Source organism: Canis lupus, chromosome 1, assembly GCF_011100685.1.
Source record: "Canis lupus familiaris isolate Mischka breed German Shepherd chromosome 1, alternate assembly UU_Cfam_GSD_1.0, whole genome shotgun sequence".
NCBI classification, from domain to species: Eukaryota; Metazoa; Chordata; class Mammalia; order Carnivora; family Canidae; genus Canis; species Canis lupus.
In genome coordinates, this window is record NC_049222.1 from 111,610,639 (window position 1) to 111,630,131 (window position 19,493).

The following is a 19,493-nucleotide window of genomic DNA, read 5'->3' on the forward strand; positions in this document are numbered from 1 at the left end:
ACTCCTTAATTTCTCTTTCTTCAGTCTCATTGTTTGTGTATAGAAATGCCACTGACTTCTGGGCCTTGATTTTGTATCCTGCCACGCTACCGAATTGCTGTATGAGTTCTAGCAATCTTGGGGTGGAGACTTTTGGGTTTTCTATGTAGAGTATCATGTCATCGGCGAAGAGGGAGAGTTTGACTTCTTCTTTGCCAATTTGAATGCCTTTAATGTCTTTTTGTTGTCTGATTGCTGAGGCTAGGACTTCCAGTACTATGTTGAATAGCAGTGGTGAGAGTGGACATCCCTGTCTTGTTCCTGATCTTAGGGGAAAGGCTCCCAGTGCTTCCCCATTGAGAATGATATTTGCTGTGGGCTTTTCATAGATGGCTTTTAAGATGTTGAGGAATGTTCCCTCTATCCCTACACTCTGAAGAGTTGATCAGGAATGGATGCTGTATTTTGTCAAATGCTTTCTCTGCATCTAATGAGAGAATCATATGGTTCTTGGTTTTTCTCTTGCTGATATGATGAATCACACTGATTGTTTTACAAGTGTTGAACCAGCCTTGTGTCCCAGGGATAAATCCTACTTGGTCATGGTGAATAATTTTCTTAATGTACTGTTGGATCCTATTGGCTAGTATCTTGTTGAGAATTTTTGCATTCATATTCATCAGGGATATTGGTCTGTAATTCTCCTTTTCGGTGGAGTCTTTGTCTGGTTTTGGAATTAAGGTGATGCGGGGATCCCTGGGTGGCGCAGCGGTTTGGCGCCTGCCTTTGGCCCGGGGCGCGATCCTGGAGACCCGGGATCGAATCCCACGTCGGGCTCCCGGTGCATGGAGCCTGCTTCTCTCTCTGCCTGTGTCTCTGCCTCTCTCTCTCTCTCTCTCTCTCTCTCTCTGTGACTATCATAAATAAAAAAAAAAAAAAGAAAGGAATTAAGGTGATGCTGGCCTCATAGAATGAATTTGGAAGCACTCCATCTCTTTCTATCTTTCCAAACAGCTTTAGTAGAATAGGTATGGTTTCTTCTTTAAACGTTTGATAGAATTCCCCTGGGAAGCCATCTGACCCTGGACTTTTGTGTCTTGGGAGGTTTTTGATGACTGCTTCAATTTCCTCCCTTGTTACTGACCTGTTCAGGATTTCTATTTCTTCCTGTTCCAGTTTTGGTAGTTTGTGGCTTTCCAGGAATGTGTCCATTTCTTCTAGATTGCCTAATTTATTGGTGTATAGCTGTTCATAATATGTTTTTAAAATCGTTTGTATTTCCTTGGTGTTGACAGTGATCTCTCCTTTCTCATTCATGATTTTATTAATTTGGGTCTTCTCTCTCTTCTTTTTAATAAGGCTGGCTAATGGTTTATCTATCTTATTAATTCTTTCAAAGAACCAACTCCTGGTTTTGTTGATCTGTTCCACAGTTCTTCTGGTCTCAATTTCGTTGAGTTCTGCTCGGATCTTTATTAACTCTCTTCTGCTGGGTGTAGGATCTATTTGCTGTTTTTTCTCTAGCTCCTTTATGTGTAAGGTTAGCTTTTGTATTTGAGTTCTTTCCAGTTTTTGAATGGATGCTTGTATTGCGATGTATTTCCCCCTTAGGACTGCTTTTGCTGCATCCCAAAGATTTTGAACAGTTGTATCTTCATTCTCATTAGTTTCCGTGAATCTTTTTAATTCTTCCTTAATTTCCTGGTTGACCCTTTCATCTTTTAGCAGGATGGTCCTTAACCTCCATGTGTTTGAGGTCCTTCCAAACTTCTTGTTGTGTTTTAGTTCTAATTTCAAGGCATTATGGTCTGAGAATATGCAGGGGACGATCCCAATCTTTTGGTATCGGTTCAGACCTGATTTGTGACCCAGTATGTGGTCTATTCTGGAGAAAGTTCCATGGGCACTTGAGAAGAATGTGTATTCAGTTGCGTTTGGATGGAAAGTTCTGTAGATATCTGTGAAATCCATCTGGTCCAGTGTATCATTTAAAGCTCTCGTTTCTTTGGAGATGTTGTGCTTAGAAGACCTATCGAGTATAGAAAGAGCTAGATTGAAGTCACCAAGTATAAGTGTATTATATTATCTAAGTATTTCTTCACTTTGGTTATTAATTGATTTATATATTTGGCAGCTCCCACATTCGGGGCATATATATTGAGGATTGTTAAGTCCTCTTGTTGGATAGATCCTTTAAGTATGATATAGTGTCCCTCTTCATCTCTCACTACAGTCTTCGGGGTAAATTTTAGTTTATCTGATATAAGGATGGCTACCCTGCTTTCTTTTGAGGACCATTTGAATGGTAAATGGTTCTCCAACCTTTTATTTTCAGGCTGTAGGTGTCCTTCTGTCTAAAATGAGTCTCTTGTAGACAGCAAATAGATGGGTCCTGCTTTTTTATCCAGTCTGAAACCCTGCATCTTTTGATGGGGTCATTAAGCCCATTCATGTTCAGAGTTACTATTTTTTTTTTTATTGGTGTTCAATTTACTAACATACAGAATAACACCCAGTGCCCGTCACCCATTCACTCCCACCCCCCGCCCTCCTACCCTTCTACCACCCCTAGTTCGTTTCCCAGAGTTAGCAGTCTTTACGTTCTGTCTCCCTTTCTGATATTTCCCACACATTTCTTCTCCCTTCCCTTATTTTCCCTTTCACTATTATTTATATTCCCCAAATGAATGAGAACATATAATGTTTGTCCTCCTCCGACTGACTTACTTCACTCAGCATAATACCCTCCAGTTCCATCCACGTTGAAGCAAATGGTGGGTATTTGTCATTTCTAATAGCTGAGTAATATTCCATTGTATACATAAACCACATCTTCTTTATCCATTCATCTTTCGTTGGACACCGAGGCTCCTTCCACAGTTTGGCTATAGTGGCCATTGCTGCTAGAAACATCGGGGTGCAGGTGTCCCGGCGTTTCATTGCATTTGTATCTTTGGGGTAAATCCCCAACAGTGCAATTGCTGGGTCGTAGGGCAGGTATATTTTTAACTGTTTGAGGAACCTCCACACAGTTTTCCAGAGTGGCTGCACCAGTTCACATTCCCACCAACAGTGTAAGAGGGTTCCCTTTTCTCCGCATCCTCTCCAACATTTGTTGTTTCCTGCCTTGTTAATTTTCCCCATTCTCACTGGTGTGAGGTGGTATCTCATTGTAGTTTTGATTTGTATTTCCCTGATGGCAAGTGATGTAGAGCATTTTCTCATGTGCATGTTGGCCATGTCTATGTCTTCCTCTGTGAGATTTCTCTTCATGTCTTTTGCCCATTTCATGATTGGATTGTTTGTTTCTTTGGTGTTGAGTTTAATAAGTTCTTTATAGATCTTGGAAACTAGCCCTTTATCTGATATGTCATTTGCAAATATCTTCTCCCATTCTGTAGGTTGTCTTTGAGTTTTGTTGACTGTATCCTTTGCTGTGCAAAAGCTTCTTATCTTGATGAAGTCCCAATAGTTCATTTTTGCTTTTGTTTCTTTTGCCTTCGTGGATGTATCTTGCAAGAAGTTACTATGGCCGAGTTCAAAAAGGGTGTTGCCTGTGTTCTTCTCTAGGATTTTGATGGAATCTTGTCTCACATTTAGATCTTTCATCCATTTTGAGTTTATCTTTGTGTATGGTGAAAGAGAGTGGTCTAGTTTCATTCTTCTGCATGTGGATGTCCAATTTTCCCAGCACCATTTATTGAAGAGACTGTCTTTCTTCCAATGGATAGTCTTTCCTCCTTTATCGAATATTAGTTGCCCATAAAGTTCAGGGTCCACTTCTGGATTCTCTATTCTGTTCCACTGATCTATGTGTCTGTTTTTGTGCCAGTACCACACTGTCTTGATGACCACAGCTTTGTAGTACAACCTGAAATCTGGCATTGTGATGCCCCCAGATATGGTTTTCTTTTTTAAAATTCCCCTGGCTATTCGGGGTCTTTTCTGATTCCACACAAATCTTAAAATAATTTGTTCTAACTCTCTGAAGAAAGTCCATGGTATTTTGATAGGGATTGCATTAAACGTGTATATTGCCCTGGGTAACATTGACATTTTCACAATATTAATTCTGCCAATCCATGAGCATGGAATATTTTTCCATCTCTTTGTGTCTTCCTCAATTTCTTTCAGAAGTGTTCTATAGTTTTGAGGGTATAGGTCCTTTACATCTTTGGTGAGGTTTATTCCTAGGTATCTTATGCTTTTGGGTGCAATTGTAAATGGGATTGACTCCTTAATTTCTCTTTCTTCAGTCTCATTGTTTGTGTATAGAAATGCCACTGACTTCTGGGCCTTGATTTTGTATCCTGCCACGCTACCGAATTGCTGTATGAGTTCTAGCAATCTTGGGGTGGAGACTTTTGGGTTTTCTATGTAGAGTATCATGTCATCGGCGAAGAGGGAGAGTTTGACTTCTTCTTTGCCAATTTGAATGCCTTTAATGTCTTTTTGTTGTCTGATTGCTGAGGCTAGGACTTCCAGTACTATGTTGAATAGCAGTGGTGAGAGTGGACATCCCTGTCTTGTTCCTGATCTTAGGGGAAAGGCTCCCAGTGCTTCCCCATTGAGAATGATATTTGCTGTGGGCTTTTCATAGATGGCTTTTAAGATGTTGAGGAATGTTCCCTCTATCCCTACACTCTGAAGAGTTTTGATCAGGAATGGATGCTGTATTTTGTCAAATGCTTTCTCTGCATCCAATGAGAGGATCATATGGTTCTTGGTTTTTCTCTTGTTGATATGATGAATCACATTGATTGTTTTACGGGTGTTGAACCAGCCTTGTGTCCCAGGGATAAATCCTACTTGGTCATGGTGAATAATTTTCTTAATGTACTGTTGGATCCTATTGGCCAGTATCTTGTTGAGAATTTTTGCATCCATGTTCATCAGGGATATTGGTCTGTAATTCTCCTTTTTGGCGGGGTCTTTGTCTGGCTTTGGAATTAAGGTGATGCTGGCTTCATAGAACGAATTTGGAAGTACTCCATCTCTTTCTATCTTTCCAAACAGCTTTAGGAGAATAGGTATGATTTCTTCTTTAAACGTTTGATAAAATTCTCCTGGGAAGCCATCTGGCCCTGGACTCTTGTGTCTTGGGAGGTTTTTGATGACTGCTTCAATTTCCTCCCTGGTTATTGGCCTGTTCAGGTTTTCTATTTCTTCCTGTTCCAGTTTTGGTAGTTTGTGGCTTTCCAGGAATGCGTCCATTTCTTCTAGATTGCCTAATTTATAGGCGTATAGCTGTTCATAATATGTTTTTAAAATCGTTTGTATTTCCTTGGTGTTGGTAGTGATCCCTCCTTTCTCATTCATGATTTTATTAATTTGAGTCTTCTCTCTCTTCTTTTTAATAAGGCTGGCTAATGGTTTATTTATCTTATTAATTCTTTCAAAGAACCAACTCCTGGTTCTGTTGATCTGTTCCACAGTTCTTCTGGTCTCGATTTCGTTGAGTTCTGCTCGAATCTTTATTAACTCCCTTCTTCTCTTGGGTGTAGGATCTATTTGCTGTTTTTTCTCTAGCTCCTTTATGTGTAAGGTTAGCTTTTGTATTTGAGTTCTTTCCAGTTTTTGAATGGATGCTTGTATTGCGATGTATTTCCCCCTTAGGACTGCTTTTGCTGCATCCCAAAGATTTTGAACGGTTGTATCTTCATTCTCATTAGTTTCCATGAATCTTTTTAATTCTTCCTTAATTTCCTGGTTGACCCTTTTATCTTTTAGCAGGATGGTCCTTAACCTCCATGTGTTTGAGGTCCTTCCAAACTTCTTGTTGTGATTTAGTTCTAATTTCAAGGCATTATGGTCCGAGAATATGCAGGGGACAATCCGAATCTTTTGGTATCGGTTCAGACCCGATTTGTGACCCAATATGTGGTCTATTCTGGAGAAAGTTCCATGTGCGCTTGAGAAGAATGTGTATTCAGTTGAGTTTGGATGTAAAGTTCTGTAGATATCTGTGAAATCCATCTGGTCCAGTGTATCATTTAAAGCTCTCGTTTCTTTGGAGATGTTTTGCTTAGAAGACCTATCGAGTATAGAAAGAGCTAGATTGAAGTCACCAAGTATAAGTGTATTATTATCTAAGTATTTCTTCACTTTGGTTAATAATTGATTTATATATTTGGCAGCTCCCACATTCGGAGCATATATATTGAGGATTGTTAAGTCCTCTTGTTGAATAGATCCTTTAAGTATGATATAGTGTCCCTCTTCATCTCTCACTACAGTCTTTGGGGTAAATTTTAGTTTATCTGATATAAGGATGGCTACCCCTGCTTTCTTTTGAGGACCATTCGAATGGTAAATAGTTCTCCAACCTTTTATTTTCAGGCTGTAGGTGTCCTTCTGTCTAAAATGAGTCTCTTGTAGACAGCAAATAGATGGGTCCTGCTTTTTTATCCAGTCTGAAACCCTGCGCCTTTTGATGGGGTCATTAAGCCCGTTCACATTCAGAGTTACTATTGAGAGATATGAGTTTAGTGTCATCGTGATATCTATTCAGTCTTTGTTTTTGTGGACTGTTCCACTGAACTTCTTCTTAAAGGGGAATTTTAAGAGGCCCCCTTAAAATTTCTTGCAGAGCTGGTTTGGAGGTCACATATTCTTTTAGTTGCTGCCTGTCTTGGAAGCTCTTTATCTCTCCTTCCATTTTGAATGAGAGCCTTGCTGGATAAAGTATTCTTGGTTGCATGTTCTTCTCATTTAGGACCCTGAATATATCCTGCCAGCCCTTTCTGGCCTGCCAGGTCTCTGTGGAGAGGTCTGCTGTTACCCTAATACTCCTCCCCATAAAAGTCAGGGATTTCTTGTCTCTTGCTGCTTTAAGGATCTTCTCTTTATCTTTGGAATTTGCAAGCTTCACAATTAAATGTCGAGGTGTTGAACGGTTTTTATTGATTTTAGGGGGGGATCTCTCTATTTCCTGGATCTGAATGCCTGTTTCCCTTCCCAGATTAGGATAGTTTTCAGCTAGAATTTGTTCAAATACATATTCTGGCCCTCTGTCCCTTTCGGCGCCCTCGGGAACCCCAATTAAACGTAGGTTTTTCTTCCTCAGGCTGTCGTTTATTTCCCTTAATCTATCTTCATGGTCTTTTAATTGTTTGTCTCTTTTTTCCTCAGTTTCCCTCTTTGCTATCAACTTGTCTTCTAGGTCACTCACTCGTTCTTCCACCTCGTTAACCCTCGTCGTTAGGACTTCTAGTTTGGATTGCATCTCATTTAATTGATTTTTAATTTCTGCCTGATTAGCTCTAAATTCTGCAGTCATGAAGTCTCTTGAGTCCTTTATACTTTTTTCTAGAGCCACCAGTAGCTGTATAATAGTGCTTCTGAATTGGCTTTCTGACATTGAATTGTAATCCAGATTTTGTAACTCTGTGGGAGAGAGGACTGTTTCTGATTCTTTCTTTTGAGGTGAGGTTTTCCTTCTAGTCATTTTGCTCAGTGCAGAGTGGCCAAAAGCAAGTTGTATTGGGAAAAAGAGAAAAAGAGAGGAGAGAAAGAAGGAAAGAAAAGAGAAAGAGAAAAAAAAGGGAAGAAAAAGAAAAAAAAAAAAAGAAGAAAAAGAGAAAGAAAAAGAAAGGAGAAAAAAAGGGGGTGGGGGAAGGAAACAAATCAAAAAGCAAAACAAAACAAAAACAAAAACAAAAACAAACAAACAAAAAAAAAGAACCACCGGGGAGTATCTTCTGATTCTGTGTACTTTAAGTCCCTTGGCTTCTCCTGGAAGTTGTCCGTCTAGCTGGTGTTCTGGGGGAGGGGCCTGTTGTGCTGATTTTCAGGTGTTAGCAGTTGGGGGAGCTGCTGTGCCCCTGCCTGGTGCAGGGCTCGGTGGGGGTTGTTTACCCCGTGAGGCCGCAGGAGGAACAGCCCCAGTGGCGGGCCAGCTCTGGAAACCTGGATTCAGCTCCGGCAGGAACTCCGAGCTCTCCGTCTGCAGGGCCTGGAGGCTCCGGAGCGGGGCCGCTGATGTGCTCAGCTGGGGCAGGAGCGTCCTTGCTGTCCTGGGCCCTCCCGGCCTCTGCCTGTCCCGGGGGAGGCGGGATCCTGGGCTGTGTCCCGGCGCCCTGTGCTCCGGAGCCTGCGCTGTTGGATTCGCGCTCCCGGGCCGCGCAGCCCCCTCCGCGGAGCCGCCGCCCAAGTCCCTCCGAGCTGCTCCTGGAACCGCGCAGCCCCCTCCGCACGGAGCCTCTTCCTCTGCCCGAGCCCCTCCGAGCTGCTCCCGGGGCCGCGCAGCCCCCTCCGCGGAGCCGCCGCCCAAGCCCCTTCAGCTGCTCCGGGTCCGCCGGGTCCCGCCGTGCGCGCTGCAGCCCTTAGGGAGCTCGGCGCACTCTCCCGGGGCGCAGTTGCTGTTACTGTCCCCGGGAGCCCGAGGGCATCCCCGCCCTCCTGGGTCCTGCTCCAACTCCCCACGAGCCCCTTTCCCCCGGGAAGGTCGGTGCAGCTCCTGCTCCTCCGGGACGGGGCTCTCCTGTCCTGGGGACACTCGCCCCGGCCTCAGCCTGGCTCCTCGCGGGGCCCCTCCCCCTTGGAGGCCTTTGTTCCTTTATTTCTTTTTCCCCGTCTTCCTACCTTGATAGATGCGCGAACTCTTCTCACTGTAGCATTCCAGCTGGTCTCTCTTTAAATCTCAGGCCGAATTCATAGATTTTCAGGATAATTTGAAGGTTTTCTAGGTAGTTTGGTGGAGACAGGTGATTTGGGGACCCTACTCTTCCGCCATCTTGCCCCTCCTCCCTCAGAGTTACTATTGAGAGATATGAGTTTAGTGTCATCATGATATCTATTCAGTCCTTGTTTTTGTGGATTGTTCCACTGAACTTCTTCTTAAAGGGGAATTTTAGGAGTCCCCCTTAAAATTTCTTGCAGAGCTGGTTTGGAGGTCACATATTCTTTCAGTTGCTGCCTGTCTTGGAAGCTCTTTATCTCTCCTTCCATTTTGAATGAGAGCCTTGCTGGATAAAGTATTCTTGGTTGCATGTTCTTCTCATTTAGGACCCTGAATATATCCTGCCAGCCCTTTCTGGCCTGCCAGGTCTCTGTGGAGAGGTCTGCTGTTACCCTAATACTCCTCCCCATAAAAGTCAGGGATTTCTTGTCTCTTGCTGCTTTAAGGATCTTCTCTTTATCTTTGGAATTTGCAAGCTTCACTATTAAATGTCGAGGTGTTGAACGGTTTTTATTGATTTTAGTGGGGGGGGGGATCTCTCTATTTCCTGGATCTGAATGCCTGTTTCCCTTCCCAGATTAGGAAAGTTTTCAGCTATGATTTGTTCAAATACGTATTCTGACCCTCTGTCCCTTTCAGTCCTCTCGGGAACCCCAATTAAACGTAAGTTTTTCTTCCTCAGATTGTCATTTATTTCCCTTAATCTATCTTCATGGTCTTTTAATGGTCTGTCTCTTTTTTCCTCAGTTTCCCTCTTTGCCATCAACTTGTCTTCTATGTCACTCACTCATTCTTCCACCTCGTTAACCCTCGTCGTTAGGACTTCTAGTTTGGATTGCATCTCATTCAATTGATTTTTAATTTCTGCCTGATTAGCTCTAAATTCTGCAGTCATGAAGTCTCTTGAGTCCTTTATGCTTTTTTCTAGAGCCACCAGTAGCTGTATAATAGTGCTTCTGAATTGGCTTTCTGACATTGAATTGTAATCCAGATTTTGTAACTCTGTGGGAGAGAGGACTGTTTCTGATTCTTTCTTTTGAGGCGAGGTTTTCCTTCTAGTCATTTTGCTCAGTGCAGAGTGGCCAAAAGCAAGGTGTATTGGGAAAAGGAGAAAAAGAGAGGAAAGAAAGGAGAAAAAGAAAAAAGAAAAAAGGAAGAAAAAAAGAAAAAGGAAGAAAAAGAAAGGAGAAAAAAAAGGTGGTGGGGGAAGGAAACAAATCAAAAAGCAAAACAAAACAAAACAAAACAAAAAAAAGAACCACGGGGGAGTATCTTCTGATTCTGTATACCTTAAGTCCCTTGACTTCCCCTGGAACTTGTCCCTCTAGTTGGTCTTCTGGGGGAGGGGCCTGTTGCGCTGATTTTCAGGTGTTAGCACTTGGGGGAGCTGCTCTGCCCCCTGCCTGGTGCAGGGCTCAGTGGGGGTTGTTTACCCCGTGAGGCCCCAGGAGGAACAACCCCAGTGGCGGCGGCCAGTTCTGGAACCCTGGCTTCAGCTCCCGCAGTAACTACAGAGCTGTCCTCTCCGTCTGCAGGGGCCTGGATGTTCCGGGGCGGGGCGACTGATCCCAGCTGGGGTCAGGAGCGTCCTTGCGGTCCTGGGCCCTCCCGGCCTCTTCCTTTTGGGGAAGAGGGGGGAGGAGGCCGGATCCTGGGCTGTGTCCCGGCGCCCGTTGGATTCGCGCTCTGGCCGGCCGCGCAGCCCCCTCTCCGCGGAGCCGCCACCCGAGCCCCTCCGAGCTGCTCCCGGAGCCGCACAGCCCCCTCTGCATGGAGCCTCTTCCTCTGCCGGAGCCGCCTCCGAGCTGCTCCCGGGGCCACGCAGCCCCCTCCGCGGAGCCGCCGCCCGAGCCCCTCCGAGCTGCTCCCGGGTCAATGCGTGCGCGCGCTGCAGCCCTTTAGGGAGCTCAGCGCACTCTCCCCGGTGCGCAGTTGCTCCGTTAGTGTACCAGGGAGCCTGAGGGCATCCCCGCCTTCCTGGGGTCCTGCTCTAACTTCCTGCGAGCGCCTTTCCGCCTGGGAAGGTTGGTGCAGCTCCTGCTTCTCCATGACGGTGCTTTCCTGTCCTGGGGGCGCTCGCCCCGGCCTTAGCCCGGCTCCTCGCGGGGCCCCTCCCCCTTGGAGGCCTTTTGTTTATTTCTTCGCCACCCCCCCCCCCCCCCCCCGTCTTCCTACCTTGATAGAAGCACGAACTCTTCTCACTGTAGCATTCCAGCTGTTCTCTCTTTAAATCTCAGGCCGAATTCATAGATTTTCAGGATGATTTGAAGATTATCTAGGTAATTTGGTGGGGACAGGTGATTTGGGGACCCTACTCTTCCGCCATCTTGCCCTTCCTCCTACCACAGATAGTTTTAAACTGCATTACTGGAGAGGATAGAGAGGACAAAGACCTGGTTTTGGGGTTTTATTTTGTAATCTTTGAGGTTCCCATTCTAAGGCAGAATTTTTATACTCCTAAGTTTTTCCTGAAAGGCCAGAGGCCACCATGGTTACAGAGTTTATCAGATAGGAAATAAACACCACAGTCAAAATGATAACTTGAGAAGAGCTTAAAATAAAGGGACGGTTTATAAAAGTGCAGGCAGGGCATGGTCATCAGGAAAGGATGTTGCAATATCCCAGATCTGGTCATAGCAGGGTAACTTACCATCCCTAGGGTGGAAGGGCTAAGGAGGAAGTGGTTGCCAGACCTGGAGAAAGATTTGAGACAAGGGCCACTGACAGGCACTATGACCTTTGGTCAAAGGACATGAAACAGAGTCAGTCCAAAGCAACCTCCAAGGGAAGAGCTGGGTGAATAAAAACTCTGACTTTACTTTTGTCCCTTCCCTTGACCACCTGCTGACTTTTCCTGTTGGCTGAATTCAACCAGAAGGTAGAGGGCAAGGGGGATTCCCTGATACAGGTGGGATGGAGAAGAGAACTGAGTGGTTTGGAGCAGCAAGTTCCCATAGCTTCCATCTACCTGTTTCAGTCCACCTACAGTCTTAGAGAGTTCCTAGTTCAGTAGCCTGTGAGCTTGTCCAGAGCAGAGCATGTGCCTTTCATGTCCTAGGTATATCGTCACATATTTGAAAAAGTCACAGGGCTCCTGAGGATAAGGACAGGTACTGGAGAAAGAGAAATCATTTTGGAAGCCAAGAGTTAAAATCTTAGCTAACTGAAAATTCTTCAGCTTACAGGTCCTAATTACACAAGAATAAGCATTGCATGCGAAAGTGCAATCAATGGAAGGTCCCCCATCATCCTGAGATCACTGTCCAAGTCAGAAATTCTAGAGCCTCTTATCCGGAGTTAATTAGGATATAGGTGATGCCAATACACTCACAAGTCTGAGAAATGAAAAAGTGTGGCAGTGTGGACCCAGAAGCTTGGGGAGGGAGATAGGATGAGAGAATCCATGAGAATCTGGATGGAGTGGGACAGGGGACAAGGCTTGAGGAGGTAGGATGGAGTGTGTTGGGAATGAGAAGAGAGGTGAAGGTATCTTGGGAGAGAAGAATGTGTGTGAAAATTGTACAGGTAAGGAGAAACCAGGATTCGCTCACAATTTATTAAACCCACGTTCTCATGGATTCTTTCTTTGCAGTTCTGCTTTCACAGGATTCTGCTCTTTCCAAGACAAAGACAGTATGATTAAATTCCAGGTAAGTTAGGGCTTCCTTTCTCTCTCTTGAAGGTCTTGTCACTTTTTTTTTTTTTTTTTGGTCTTGTCACTTCGAGGAGCTAGATACCTCTATTCTCTGAAAGGAGGTCGCCCATTTTTGAGTGACAGCTCTGTTAGGCACTTTACCTTGCTTATAACAGCTGCATGAAATAGGTGGTTTTACTCCCTTTGCAGAAATGAAGAAACAGGCTCAGAGATGTCCAGATGTCTAGTTCAGTGCTACTCCAAGTGAGGTTTGCACACAAGTGCTAGTCCATGAGCTGCTTGTCACTGAGCAGATCAATATAGCAATCAAGAGTAAGAGTTCAGAGCCCCTTTAAAAAAATACTTATTTATTTTAAAGAGAGAGTGTGGGTGGGGGAGGGGCAAAAATAGGGAGAGAGAAGCAGTCTGAGCATGGAGACTGACGGGCTGGATTCCACTACCCTGAGCTCATGACCTGAGCCAAAATCAAGAGGTGGTCACTCAACCAACTGAGCCATCCAAGAGCCCAGCATTCAGAAACTCTTAGAGCAATGTTGTATTGCCACAGCATCCAAGTGCCTGTACATGACTACACATGGAGTAGCGCTGGGTCCAGTCCACAGAAGTAGCAAGATTTGAGTGTGTATGTATCCATATCCATCAGGGTTCAACCAGTAAAGCAGAAACAGTATAAGATATATATTGAGATTTGTAAGAGATTTATTTTATATGACTATGAGGGCTAGGCAAATTGTTAAGTCCCAGGGCAGGCTAGAACTCTTAGACTGATGCTACTGTTTACAGGTAGAATTTATTTTCTTAGGGAAGCCTCAGTTCAGGTCTTGAGGCCTTTCAACTGATTGGATCAGGCCCACCCATCCAGATTATGTAAAAATAGTCTTCCTCCCAAGTCATCTGATTATGGAATTTAATCACATCTACAAAATATTTTCACAGTAACACCTAGATTAATGTTTGCTTCCATAATGGGACTGTAGTCTAGCCAAGTTGATGCATCAAAAAAGGCTATCAGAGGGTAGAGCAAGGATTTTTTTTAAATCATGAAAAATGTTTTAATTATGAAAATACACAAAAAGAGAAAATAGTACTATGAATCTCTGTGTGTAGTACCCATAATGCAGGTTCAGCATTTTGCCACATCTGCTTAATCTATCTCTTTCACTTTCCTTTTTTCTTTCCCGAAGCATTTTGTTTATTTTAAGGTTGGTTTATTTATTTGAGAGAGAGAGGCTTAAGCAGACTCCATGTTGAGATGGAGTTTGATGCAGGGCTTGATTTCATGATCCCAAGATCACGACCTGAGCTGAAACCAAGAGTTTGATGTCCCAAACATTTTAAAAGATCCTGGGTGTTATTTCATTTTATATTGATTTTGTTCTGAGCTCATTACTTTCTTAGAGTAGCTTGTGTGCAAGCTAAAATAAATGAGCTCTCACTCATTTCCTCTGCCTGGAAACCATCTTTTTTTTTTTAATTTAAAGATCTTTATTTATTTATTCATGAGAGACACACACAGAGACAGACATAAGCAGAGGGAGAAGAAGGCTTCCTTCAGGGAGCCCTTTGCAGGACTGGATCCCAGGACCCTGGGATCATGACCTGAGCCAAAGGCAGATGCTCAAACACTGAACCACCCAGGTGCCCATGCCTGGAAACTATCTTGCCTGAGTCCACACTGAGTCCCATTAGGTACATTTTCCATCTTCTACATTACTGCCAGCAGCTGTTTTACCAAATATTCCACACCGTATCACCCTACCATTTCTCCAGCCTCTGATAAGTTTCCCAAAGTATTGCTGCTGGATCCCAAAGTCAGTGCCAGAGATATTTATTTGGTAGTGCTCTGCTTATGGTAGCAGTTTTTGTATTGGTTAGTGTAGATGTGTTGGGTGCTGGCAGAGGACCAAGGAAATAAGTGGAAACATGCTAGACCTTTTAAGGCCCAGGCTCAGAACTGGAACAAATCACTTGGCCAAATCCAAAGTCAAGAGGCAAGGAAATACACACTGGTCCTTGAGTGGAATTGGGGAGCATGAGGGAATTTTGCCAAATTGCAAAGTGTAGCTATTGCTATTGAAAATACAAAAAAAAAAAAAATGGCTGAGATTATCAGTAATTCTTTGGTATCATCTAATACCTTGGCAATAATCATCTTTCCCTTATCTCAAAAATGCCTCTTTTTGGCTTTTTGGTGTAATTCAATGGGTTCCTCTAGGTACAACGTTTTCTGTAAGTGGAAGCACTATGTGCTTGAATAAATTTAGGTTCCAGATTTTACAGGAAGACTTCATAGATGATACTGTGTGCTGAGAAAAAAGGATTTTAAAGTCTTTGATTAGGGATCCCTGGGTGGCGCAGCGGTTTAGCGCCTGCCTTTGGCCCAGGGCGTGATCCTGGAGACCCGGGATCGAATCCCACGTCGGGCTCCTGGTGCATGGAGCCTGCTTCTCCCTCTGCCTGTGTTTCTGCCTCTCTCTCTCTCTCTCTCTCTCTCTCTGTGTGTGACTATCATAAATAAATAAAAATTTAAAAAAATAGTCTTTGATTATATCTGTATTGGTTTATAAATTTGGTTTATTAATATTTTTGGACTGTCCTTGTACTTGCATCATATGGCAATCTCTGCATAGGATCCCAGCAAGGGACCCACCCTGCTGCAAAAGGTGGTGGGAAATGGGTGTTTTGTTTTGCCAGACAGTTGGAGCCAAGAAAGGAGAAGGAAGTTAGGCTGGTTGAGCTTGCATTCCTAACCCCTTTTTCCTACTGTCTGTCCTACGTGGGCTGTCGGGTATCTGTACTTCCTGGTCCACTCACTCCAACTCCATTTTTTCATCATCCACTGAGAAAAGCAGTGCTGGTAAAACTTACTGAGTGGTTTAAGAGCATCTGACGCTTATTTTCTCAGCTCTGAGGACTAAGAAATCCAAGATCAAGAAGCTGGTAGATTTGGTGTTTGATGAAGGCCCGCTTTCTGACTAATAGTTCGTCCTCTTCTTGCTGTGTCTTCACATAGCAGAAGGGGTCAGCACTCTAGCAAATCTTTTAGAAGGGCACTAATCCCCTTCATAAGGCTCCACTCTCATGACCTAACTACCTCCCTCTGGGCCTCACCTTTTAATACTGTCACTATGAGGGTTAAGATTTCAACATATGAATTTTGAGGGTACACAAACATGCAGTTCAAAAGCCTCTCCCCAGTTTTTTTTTTTAATAATTGTCAGGTTTAAAAAAAAAATAAAAAAAAATAATTGTCAGGTTTTGGTTGTTGAACAATAGCTAGTAATAAATTATTTGTGAAATACATTGTAACTACTCACAACTTTAGTTGGAAGTATTTTTGAGGTACAGAGTCTATTGAGAGAACATGTAACTGGGTAGTGTGATAAGTGCAGTGATAGTATTTTAAATTTTTATTTATTTATTTTTTTGGCTAGGGGATGACTGGGGTTTTTTTTTAAAGATTTTATTTAAAAAAATAAAAATAAAAATAAAGATTTTATTTGTTTATTCATTGGAGACACAGAGAGAGAGGGAGAGAGGCAGAGACACAGGCAGAGGGAGAAACAGGCCCCATGCAGGGAGCCCGATGCGGGACTCCATCCCGGGACTCCAGGACCACGCCCTGGGCCAAAAGCAGGTGCTAAACCACTGAGCTACCCAGGGATCCCCAGGGGATGACTGTTAATACTAGATTACTGTTTTCGGTTTTTTATTTTGGAATTTTTTAATGTATAGAACAATGGAAAAAATAGTGTAATGCATAATCACCTATATTCACAAGTTGTTAACAGTTACACAAATGTACATAATACACCTATATACACACATAATATCTATATTTCATTTTGCTGACCCAGTTGAGAATAAATTTCAGGCATCATTATTCATCCCTAATACTATAGCATGTATCTATTAAGAATAATGTTTTCCTACATTTCCACATTATTGTCATCACACTCAAGAAATTTATATTTTTATTCAGATAAAATTAACAGAGTATTTTATTAGTTTCAGGTGTACAATGTAATGATTCAACAATTCCATACATTTCTCAGTGCTCACCATAAGTGTACTTTTAATGCCATTTATCTGTTTCCCCACCTCCCCGCTACCTCCCCTCTGGCAACCCCAGTTTATTCTCTGTATTTAAGAATCTAGTTTTTTGTTTGTCTCTTTTTTTCCTTTAATCGTTTGTTTTTTCCCCTTAAATTCCACATTTGAGTGAAATCATATGATATTTGTCTTTCTCTGAGTAACTTGTTTCAGTTAGTGTTATTCTCTCTATATCTATCTATGTGGTTGCAGATGGCAAGGTTTCACTCCTTTTTATGGCTGAGTAATATTCCATTGTAGATGTATACTACATCTTCTTTATCCTCCATTCATCTATATCAGTGGGCACTTGGGTTGGTTCCATTATCTTGGCTATTGTAAATGTTGCAGTGAACATAGGGGTCCATTTATCTTTCTGAATTAGTATTTTCATTTCCTTTGGGTAAATACCATGCATAAAAATAAACTCAAAATGGATTAAAGATCTAAATGTGAGTCCTGAAACTATTAAATCCAAGAAGAAAACATAGGCAGTTATTTCTTTGACATTAGCCATAGAAACATTTTTCTGTATATGTCTCCTCTAGGAAGGAAAACAAAAGCAAAATTAAACCATTAAGACTACACTAAAATAAAAAGCTTTTGCACAGAGAAGGAAACCAGCAAGAAACCAAAAAAGAACCTATTGGATGGGAGAAGATATTTGCAAATGCTATCTCTGATAAGGGGTTAATATCCAAAATACATAAAGAACTTATACAACTCACCAAAAAATCCCAAATAATCCAATTAAAAAATAGGCAGAGTACACAAACATTTTCCCAAAGAAGACATGCAGATGACCAACAAACACATGAAAAGACACTCAACATTACTCATCATTAGGGAAATGCAAATTGAAACCACAGTGATAGGGCACCTGGGTTGCTCAGTTGGTTAACCATCTGCCTTTGGCTCAGGTCATGATCCCAGTGGCCTGGGATCATGGGTCCTGGGAGGGAGCCCTGTGTCATGCTCCCTGCTCAGTGGGATTCTGCTTCTCCCTCTCCTGTAGCCCCTTCCTCTGCTTGTGCTCTCTCTCCTGATCACTCGCTCACTCTCGCTCTCTCTCTCAAGTAAAAAACCTTACACCTGTCAGAATGGTTAAAACCAAAACCACAAAAAATAACAAGTGTTGGCCAGAATGTGAAGAAAAAAGAACCCTTATGCACTGTTGGTGGGAATGAAAATTGGTGCAGCCCCAATGGAAAACAGAATGGAGGTTCCTCCAAAATTAAAAATAGAACTACCCTATGAGCCAGAAATTCCACTACTGATTCCACTGTTTTTTAATACTTAGTTGATACCCAAATGCTCCCAATTTTCCCCATAATTTCCTTTTTATTTTTTAAGAAGTCTGGCAGCCAACGCTCTTAATTGCCTTATCTGCTTAGTCCAATAGAAATAGATTAATTTGCCATGACAGAGAAAATAAAATATCCAGTCTTGATGTATGATAGGGAATGAACACCCAGACACTACTAGGCCAATGTATCAGCACAACCTTTTTGGAGGACAATTTGGACAATATCAGTCAAAATGTAAAATACGCATACCCAAGTAACTCAGTAGTCTCTGGTCTAGGAATTTATTTTATAAAAATACTCTTATAAGCGCTCAAAGACAGATGTTCATGGATGTTTACTGGAACATTCTTTGTGTGACTGTGGATGGTTAATGGGGACATAAGCAATGCAGAGGAAAGAAGAGAAACTTGGCCTACACAAAACTTTGAATTTTTTCTGTTTCTCAATTTTTTGTACTAGTAAGGGTCCATTCAGGATAAAAAGGACACTGGCTTTTTTTTTTTTTTTTTTTAGATTTAATTTATTTATTTGAGAGAGAGAGAGATCACAAGCAGGGAGGAAGGGGCAGAGGGAGAGGTATGAGCAGACTCCCCACTGAACAGAGAGCCCCATGCAGGGCTCCATCTCAGGACCCTGAGATCATGACCTGACCTGAAGGCAGACACTTAACCTATCGAGCCACCCAGGTGCCTGAACACTGGCTATTTGAACAGGAAGAATTCAATAGAATTGTTGATTAGGCATGGAGTTGTGAGCCAAGACACTGATGGGTAAAGAGAGAACTCTATTATGGGAGTACCAACTTTGGGAAGTAACTACTAACCTGGTGGAGGGAACCAAAGGGAGAGATTGAATTATGAGAAGTTAGAGGGGGGGGCCTTGTGGGGCTGAAATGCAGAATTGTGAGGAGGGGGTGCTGGCTGGCTGGTGTCTCTGAGCTCAGCAAAGAAACCTAGGGGCCAAGGACCCAGACTTCAGCTATTGGTACCCAGAAGGACTGCTGCCACCAACAGTAACACCAGAACAGAAGGCAAACAGGCAGGAGCAAGTCCCTTCTTTCTCCCCCAACCTTGCAGAATTCCTCTTGTGCCCCCTTGGGGCAGAACCTCACGTAGAGCCAGTTCTCAGATTGAAAGCTTGATTTGCAGAATGGTGGCTCCAGCACTACAAAGTGAGTTTAAACTGGAGAGTTTGGAGCAGAAAGATAAAACCTAATGACCCACACATCTTCCAGCTCTGCTCTTCTGCCACTGGTCGTCTGTGGATGGTCCATTTGGCATGTGCTCAATGTTTTAGGAAACTGTGACCTTCAAGGATGTGGCTGTGGTCTTCACCGAGGAAGAGTTGGCGCTACTGGACAAGACCCAGATAAGCCTGTACCAGGACGTGATGCTGGAGAACTTCAGGAACCTTGTTTCAGTGGGTGAGGACAACAACTCTCTATAACTAAGCAGCAAACCACTGGTCCTGTTTCCTCAAATAATCAGCTTCAAACCAGATAGAGCATTCCAGTTGGAGGACAAAGAGAAACTTTGCCCACTGGAGAGAATACCTGAGGGATGCACATGCTAAGGAGACCCCTGAAGTTAGTGAGTTTTAATAGATTAATGTGAGCAATGGCCCCTTGTGAAGTGTTGGTGAGGGAACCCTCACATCCTGCACCCCCTGGCCCCATGGGCCTCTAATACCGTTAGCGAGACCATCCTGGCTTCCTTTCACTCTAGGTTTCCATTCTGCTCTCATGTTTCTCAAAGCGAGGTTGATAAAGTTCACACCCTAC

General features: G+C 43.1%; 1 protein-coding gene across 3 annotated transcripts in view; it reads left to right on the forward strand.

Moving 5' to 3' along the window:
* The window catches only part of ZNF285 (zinc finger protein 285), a 38,614-nt gene that overhangs the window by 14,240 nt on the left and 4,881 nt on the right, over positions 1-19,493 (forward strand). For all 3 annotated transcript variants that reach the window (XM_038528640.1, XM_038528638.1, XM_038528639.1), the window contains exons 2-3: positions 12,252-12,309; positions 19,010-19,136. In XM_038528640.1, the coding sequence (XP_038384568.1) occupies positions 12,295-12,309; positions 19,010-19,136 (142 nt within the window). In that variant the 5' untranslated portion in view covers positions 12,252-12,294. The remainder of the gene's footprint in view (positions 1-12,251; positions 12,310-19,009; positions 19,137-19,493) is intronic.